General features: G+C 38.8%; 1 protein-coding gene across 4 annotated transcripts in view; it reads right to left on the reverse strand.

The window, feature by feature from the left end:
- Positions 1-6893, reverse strand: part of LOC103378667 (immunoglobulin-like domain-containing receptor 2) — a 12277-nt gene extending 5384 nt beyond the window's left edge. For 2 of the 4 annotated variants that reach the window (XM_017032659.2, XM_008309949.3), the window contains exons 1-4: positions 6723-6893; positions 4841-5230; positions 3082-3201; positions 631-687 (exon numbers count right to left, since the gene is read on the reverse strand). In XM_017032659.2, the coding sequence (XP_016888148.1) occupies positions 631-687; positions 3082-3201; positions 4841-5230; positions 6723-6768 (613 nt within the window). In that variant the 5' untranslated portion in view covers positions 6769-6893. The remainder of the gene's footprint in view (positions 1-630; positions 688-3081; positions 3202-4840; positions 5231-6722) is intronic. The other 2 variants (XM_025055680.1, XM_017032658.2) reach the window with 2 other exon arrangements.
- Between the last annotated feature and the right edge of the window lie 1295 nt (positions 6894-8188).

The raw sequence follows: 8188 nt of genomic DNA on the forward strand, positions 1-8188 counted from the left end.
TGTACTACAGCAGCTGCAGCTTGTACTACAGCAGCTTGTACTACAGCAGCTTGTACTACAGCAGCTTGTACTACAGCAGCTTGTACTACAGCATTCACTACAGATATGCTGTGGACATTTGCTACTCATGTAAGGAAAAGACAGTACTGAGACTGAATGACTCATTCAGGGCCACAATAACATCTTTTCAAATCTTCGCACCAGCGCCGTGACAAGTATTAGAGGAATTCAACAAGGCCCCTCCTTTAATTACTACTGCTTTGTCCGAATGATGCTGACTGACATGCTGGCCGCAACCATAAATATATTTAACGACCATAATAGCTGTTTTCCAGCAGGGCTTTGCTTGGCGGTAGCAACAGATACCTCCTAAATCTGATGACTGATCAGTTGGGTTCACAACAGCATTTTCTCTCTAAACCCTTTAGTCCACATTACTTTGGCTGAATCGTAACAAGTGGTTTTTTACACGATGGACGATAAGTAAAGAGGTTAGTCATTATCACAGCCCTCACCGACATTAGATTTATGCACTAGTGGAAGGAGCAGTAGCAGTTAATAGAAAATGTTAGTATGAATGAGAACAACCAAATGAGAAAGGGGAGGTGCGGGGGGGGTGTCTGCCCATACCTGGCATAATCTTCAAGTCAATGTCTGGCAGCAGATCTTCAGGTACACCTGAGAACCCTGGATAGAAAAGAGCAGGAAAGGCGTTGGGAGAAAATGAGTGAAAAGGACAGAAAAGGAGAACAACGGGAGAGGAACATAGGAGAGGGAAAAGGAAAGGAGAGGCGGGAAAAAGAGAAGAAGTTAGAGAAGAGACGTGGCAGAAACTGTTTCAGAAAGAAACAAGTGATTCATCGAGAACGTAGATGCACTGGTGACCGACATTTACAACCAGTGTGAATGAAAGGAGCTGCAGCAGCATGCACCAGAAGAAGAAAAACACAGAGCAAGGTCAGGCGAGACTAATGAGAGATGCAGTAGAACAGTAGCATCATGCAGTAGAAATCACACTGCTATCCCAGTACTTTCTGAAACATCGTGGTGTCAGAGGACATGCTAGCACATGCTGTGGACCCAGATTGTCCCCTAGATCGGAACAACAACAAAAATGCAAATGTTGAGCTAAACTGCCAAATAAGTATCTGTAAAAAAAAAAATGGACTGAATCAATCCCATGAGAATAACATGCCAAACAGGCAAGAGCTCTGTGTTAAATCACTTTACATGCAGACATGTAAAAAAAATCGCTGGTGACAATGCATTAAAACGTCAATCAGATGAATCTTCACAAATTAATCAACTTTAATTTTGACAGTCCAAATATATAAACGTAGAGTAAACTATAGCTTGAAAGTTATGACAACCTATTATAGGAAGTGGAATATTTTAAATTAAATGTTAAATATTTGTAGGTACCGCATTAAACTGTATCTGATCATATTATTAAAATCAACTTACACATTTAAATCTGAATACTCTGAATAAATAATAACTGTACAATTGTATCATATGAGCTGTAAATAGCTAAACAAACCCAACTGTCCAGTAAATCAGACGACATCAATTTATACCACGTTAGCAAACTGTGCTAAGTGTGTTTTAGCCAACAACAAAAACTGCCAGGGTTTTACAAATAACAGGTGGATGCGTACATTTGGTAGCTCACGATGCAATACTGGTAACAGCACTTGCGTTTTACAAGTTTCAATTAAATACTGTATGTTTATTATCGTCGATTGCTCAAGTATTTCATTTTATGGATTTAAATTGGACGCTGACATATTTTTGTTATGCGTTTCTACTAGGTTTTACACCATACGTTTGGAGGTTATCCCTAAGGTCCTGTGTGATGAACAACTCTGATAATAAGTTATTGAAATGGTCCCTGGTGTAAAACTGGTGTAAAAGTTCCACTAAAAGTGTTTGAAAGTTGGTGTAAAACTGGTGTAAAAGTTCCACAAGTGTTTGAAAGACGATTCTGCACATTCAGCCACTGTCAGTTCTCTGACGTCCACGTCACTGGCTGGCCTTACTCTCTCGGTGTCATCATCCATCTTTTGTATCACTATGCTGCTCTGTCCCTACCCCCACATCATTAAATCTCCCTTGTCTTCTTTTCTGAGAAACCATTTGCGGAGAAGACAAAGGAGGCCCCGGTGTGGAACTGACTGTTGTTATGGTAACACAACAAGTGCCTCACATGCAACATCAGCTAAACTAATGTGGATTTAGCATTCCTCACGCCATCCATGGGCATCTGCTATAAATATGTAATGTGCTATTACAGAGGAGCTACATAAAACCAAGAATAGGATTTAAACGACAAACAAGTCTTTAAGTACTCTACCTACGGAGGCTTGTTGTCCAGGAGTTCTGTGGATATGTGCGAGTGCGTACAGTATGTGAGAGTGTGTGTTTGGGCACACACACGTAAGTCTTTGAGTGCGAGCCAAACAAAAGTTCAGGTTCAGAGTGAATTATTGCACCAGGAGCCTCTCAGTCTCTACTGTTGTCAGGGTAGGATTTGCAGCTATTGGACTCCAAAACACACACACACACACACACACACACACACATACACACAGATACACATTTTATTATTATCATCTTTATCAGTTACTTTGGCAAAATGTGGTCTTCAGGGGCCAGGAGAAAAGAGCATGCAAAACCTTTGGACAAATGGCAGTACCAGTCCTTACCTTGAGAGCTGCTCGCTCTATACTCCACACAGCACAGGTGCTGACGTTAGACCACACTGAGCTACTGCCTGCTGTAAATCAGCTCGTTAATGAGACTGGGTTGTTTTCCTGGTGATGTATGGTTTAACTCGTGAAGGCTTTGTTTGGTAACGGCCTATTCACACCAGCCTTTTTTTTAAGTTCAAACCAATGCTACAATTTTCATTTGTTTACAATCAGTGCGACTGCTGCAAAACCCGGGACGACATTTTACTTAAATCGGGAGCATATCGATCTTTTGGATGTGGATAACAAATGTGAACACGTCCCTAAAAATCGGATAATGGTTTGGTTGTGTCATTATGAGAGGCTTGTTTAGGAAATGTTAGCACCTTACCCAGGACCAGCAGCTCCACAGAAGCCTCATTCTGACCTTCCAGGTCATCAGATATCACCACTTTACAGATGTAAACTCCGCTGTCTCCCCACTGGACTTCTCCTATCCGTAAGTCTGCCTCTACAAGGATGAACAATGGTTAATGACACACCATGAGTTTATATGACTATAAAGTGAATCCTCAAACATGTGAACATTAACAAACGGGGATTGATCGAGCAAACATAAAGCTCAGAGAAACCTTAGTGCCTACCTTTTAAATAACAGTTAAGGAAGCAAATAATAAAGTCAGAGCAACATTCAATTCGTATTTATAAAGTGCAGATTTAAGCCACTGAAATGTGTTCTGTGTCCTCCAGTGGAGAAATCAGCATACAGTACACCTGCTGGCTGTAGACCACACTGTACACACATAAAGCTGCAGTTAGGAGACTAAAACGTGGCGCTGAAGTACACTTTACTTTTTGTATGTGGTGTTTATACGAGATTGGAATCTGCAACACTCAGTTACAATGACAAAAGATTAAATCATAGTTAACTATTTTAAGGTCTTTTATTTATTTATTTTTAAATCTCTTCAACTGCTAGTTATAGTATATTAATGTTGTAGTACTGTATGTGTTAGCCCTGTGGTGAATTCAATATTTTTTACATCACAACAATGAACTTTTTATCAGAAAAAACATTTAAAAAATAAAAGTAAAAGTGGAAACATGCATACTGATAAAAGGGATACTGGGATGTGGACGGTGGGATCAGACAAAAACCAAAAGAATCTATAAATAATAGTTTGGTGGACATCAAAAGAGTTGTGGGTAGAGAGGGAGGGTGAAGTCAAGAAAAAAAAGAAGAGCGCGTGAAAATCATGTCTTTTGTAACTGCTCCTGGCTGGTGAAGAGAAGGTTGATTCTTCATCCAGAACGAACCACAAAAATCTGAGGCCTGCAAACAAAGCCACCACTCTGTCCAGGACACACACACATAGAGACACGCATGTGTGGACAGCAGTGTCCCTTAAATGTTCCCTGTATTGCACAATGTTAGAGGGTATGAGGTAACAAGTTCACGCAAAAGGAGTTGCAGTGACATCAGAGTGAATTCTGGTGGTTGAATTCTGGTGAACTGAGGAACTTTTTTTTATTATGACGGAATGATTAAATAAAGTGATTTGACAGAGACGTCGCTCATCTGAAAAGATGACTGAAAATATGGGATGGTGTTTTGAAGTGAGTCAGTTCAACATTACTTGGACGGAAACAGATATCATTTGATGAAATATATGACAACCATAACCACATTTTAGATAGAAACAAAATAAACAGAACACCTGGGTTTAATGTAATAACAAATACACAGTTCGCGGCGAGCCTATTGCCATTGATTTAATAAAGGAAGCTTTACCTTTGTATAAGAGCATAAAGGAAGCTTTACCTTTGTATAAGATATACACTGCATGTGCGCAGTGGCTCTTGTTATGATTTGTACAGCCACGATCACCAGACAGCTCAGTAAATGCTCCTGTTTGCAACAGAACGTTTCTCATGTGCAAAGGATCACTTTGAACATTTGATGTGGAATCTGCTGGAAGTGAGCGCCGAAAATCTGACGCACAGTGTTCACAAAGTCTGCCAGGCTTGGCAGTAGGAAAAATACATGTTGCACCAATATTTTTGAAAAATGTTATAAACCTCTAAGTCAAAGACTCTAATACTAATAGTACTTTTTTCCACAAACTTCAGAAAGATATAAAACAACTTACTGTTGATAATGGAGATGTCTCTGTTCTTGTAGTACTCTGAGAGTGTGATTGAAGAACCGGAGATAGAGGCCACGGTTCGGACCGTCCGGCTGTTGTCAGAGCAGTCCAAGTAACTCGCCATCACCCTGGTCTCGTACCCTCCACCGCCGACCTTGATGCCCACTGACCCACTTCCTCCTGTTCCCAAACCTCCACCTGGGCTGTCGTACAAGTTGAAGGAGTCACGAGTGCGGTCGCGGCAGTACGACTTGTACACCCACTGCACCACAGGGATCTGGGTGGAGACGCTGTTGTACTGACATGGAAGAACAACAGTCTGGAACAAAACAGAGTACTTCTTCTCATCTCTGACGAAAACGTTAACACCTGAGCAACTGGTAAGGAGTACACCTGGAGAGGGAAAAGGAAGGAAAATGAAAGAATTCGTTTAAAAGAAAGAAGGGTTAGAAACCTGGTCCGGACAATCATCAATATCATTTGGTAAGTTGTTATAACAGGGCGTTAAAGCAGAATTACACTGCTCCTTGTTCTCTTATGAATGGTACTTTCCTCCGGAAATACTCTTGGTAAATATATGTGCTTTATTATAAGAAAAAAATGTATTTTATTTTTGCTGTGAAAAGCTGACTGTGAGCTGAAATGACCTCAGCTTGTTTTGGATCTCCAGAAGCCAGGTCACATGATCAACAGGAGCTCAGGCCTGGCAGTTCAACATCAACAGCAACACTAATGATGACCATGTGAAAAAAACATAACCCTACCACCCACATGAGCAGTTCACACCCCAAAACATCTGTTAGTGTGCTGCTGTATCACAGTAGTGATACAGTTCCCTAACTATAGAGCATTGTTTCCTAAATTTTGGTTACATTTCTGTCCTTATTTCATTTTATCTGGTTTAAGCCGCGCGACTCCAGTTTAAACAAGACATTTTAAAAGTATTTTTTATGTCTATTTTCAGTGAATAAGCTCAGAAAAAAAGTACATTTTTTTAAACTGGACAACTCCTAATAATCACAGAGTAGGCAGGAAGTCTGTTTTCCTGACATGCTCCAGGGGAGAGGAGCGTTATTACTTTTTAGTAAAACTGAAAGTATACATGGATTGATAATTCTCTCCACACAACTAACTCAGCTATATCTGTACGAGGTAATTGTAAAATCATACCAAAAAACGATAGGAAAAGCAAGTTATGTTTTAGGAATGTGTCATTTAATGAAGGGGAATGCTGCAGAATGTTCTGGAAAGAGTTACAACAAGCTCTAGGGGGTCGCTGGTAATCCTCAGAGGAGAAGAAGGGCACAGCTAAACCTGCTCCGAATGTTTTTGATGTGTTTTAAAGACATAAGAGTCAATGAATGTTGGTCGTGAAACGATAAATTAAGAATATAAACAGGAAAAAAAAGCAATAAAGGTGAAAGGGACAGACAAGAGTATCATAATGTTGGACGCCCGGCAAACAACAGTGCGAGAAGGTTAATGAGATGTATACAAGGCTGGAAAGTAAAGAAGGAAAAGGGCTAGGTAGTGGAAGGGTAAGTAAGGAGCTAAAGAAGTTACAGTGAACCCAGTCATTAAAAAAGAGATGGTGGTATAACTTAACCATAAATAAATAAATAAAAACAGAAGATAGTGAGCATGCCTTTTTAAATGACGAAGGAGAGTCAATTGGTCAAGATATACCTGTGATGGCTGCAGTTAGTACGGGCAGCTCAACCACACCATTAAACTATCGGAAAGATTTGTTGAATAAAGTCTAAGGCATAAAGAATACTGGCCAATCATCTAAAACACCGTCCTCCACCATTCAAATTCTTCAGCACGGTAGAACCGTTAGTTCGGTATGTTTGACAACCTGCTTTCTTCATTCCTCATTTCTTACCTGCCAAACAAACGAGCGAAATCCACCAGTCAAGTGCCAGAAACATGTCATTAATTCTCCAGATAAGTTCAGTAAATTCTGTCCTTGAAAACAATATTTCAACTCTCTGTCCAACTTGGTCCGAGGCGATGTTTCAATCTTCCAGAGCTGAAACACTTTGTGAAGTGCCGGATAACGGGACTAACGTCAAGCTAATCTGAAACGCAATGCCTCCGGTACAGACTGTCAAAATAAAATCATATAGATCTAGTGAGTATACTTAAACGGTAAAAGTCGGAAACTGACAATTCCGAATGTTATTTTATAGAACCACAGCATTTCAACCCGATGTGAAAGTTACATTTTGATAATTTGTTTTTAACAATTTATTTGTAAAGTGACATCAAACGTGAAAGGGTTAAGGGTATTTTCACCTGGCTTTACTTTTTATTAGGTCGCAGTTATTAGAAAGGCACAATGTGGACAAAACTTACATCAATACCTAAACTTACCACTGCAGTTAAAAAAAAGTGTTTAAAAAGCGTGCGTACACATATTGACAGGCGTTCAAAAAGATTTTAATCAACATAAGTATCTGGAGATTTTCTCGTATTTCATTAGATTTTCTCTTTGCCGTTTTACCATGTTGTGGTATATAATTTTGCACAGCAGGGGGAGCTGTTACCTCTGGAATTGAAACTAAAAATTACTGAATCAGTTTGCAACTGGAAAAAATTTAAACACCTATCGTCATTGTTGGACACGTTGTGTAACATGGTGTTACTTATTGTTACGTAGGCGTAGTAAAGAAAAATGCATGAAATAGATGCATTTTTAAACACACAAGAAATCAGTAAAGTCTTTAATACCAGAGTTACGTAAGATAGTTGTGTAAAGAATGATTTGATACTGGTTGAGGATGTGAATTCATAGAAGCCCTTTTCTCATTTTATTTAACCGACTTTTAAACAAGATTTAGAACTTTTGACAATGCAATGTTGTACAGTTAGAAATGTAATGTAACAAAAAAATCCAGATTTAAAAAAAATAAGACAGATGGCAGAAAGATTCTCATCTGATGTCATATTTGAATAAACATTGTAGAGTACTTAGATGTTTAACTACTTCAACAACCAGTAAAGTCACATACTGATGGGGTCAGGAGGTGTCCCTGTGAATGAAAAATAAAAAGCACTAAAAAGCAAAGTCTTTTTCAGACTATCATTCTCGTGGATTTTTTAGAGTACTTTAAAAGAGAATATACAATGCAACAACATAATAAACATAAAATCAATGTGGCAAAGGTAAATATCCTTATATACAGAAATTTTAAATACTAAAAAGCAAAGTCTTTTTCAGACTATCATTCTCGTGGATTTTTTAGAGTACTTTAAAAGAGAATATACAATGCAACAACATAATAAACATAAAATACAGAAATTTTAAATGAACGTTTTACAAAAATAAAACTGGACAGAACATAACAG

This window comes from Cynoglossus semilaevis, chromosome 5, assembly GCF_000523025.1.
Source record: "Cynoglossus semilaevis isolate Cse_v1.0 chromosome 5, Cse_v1.0, whole genome shotgun sequence".
NCBI classification, from domain to species: Eukaryota; Metazoa; Chordata; class Actinopteri; order Pleuronectiformes; family Cynoglossidae; genus Cynoglossus; species Cynoglossus semilaevis.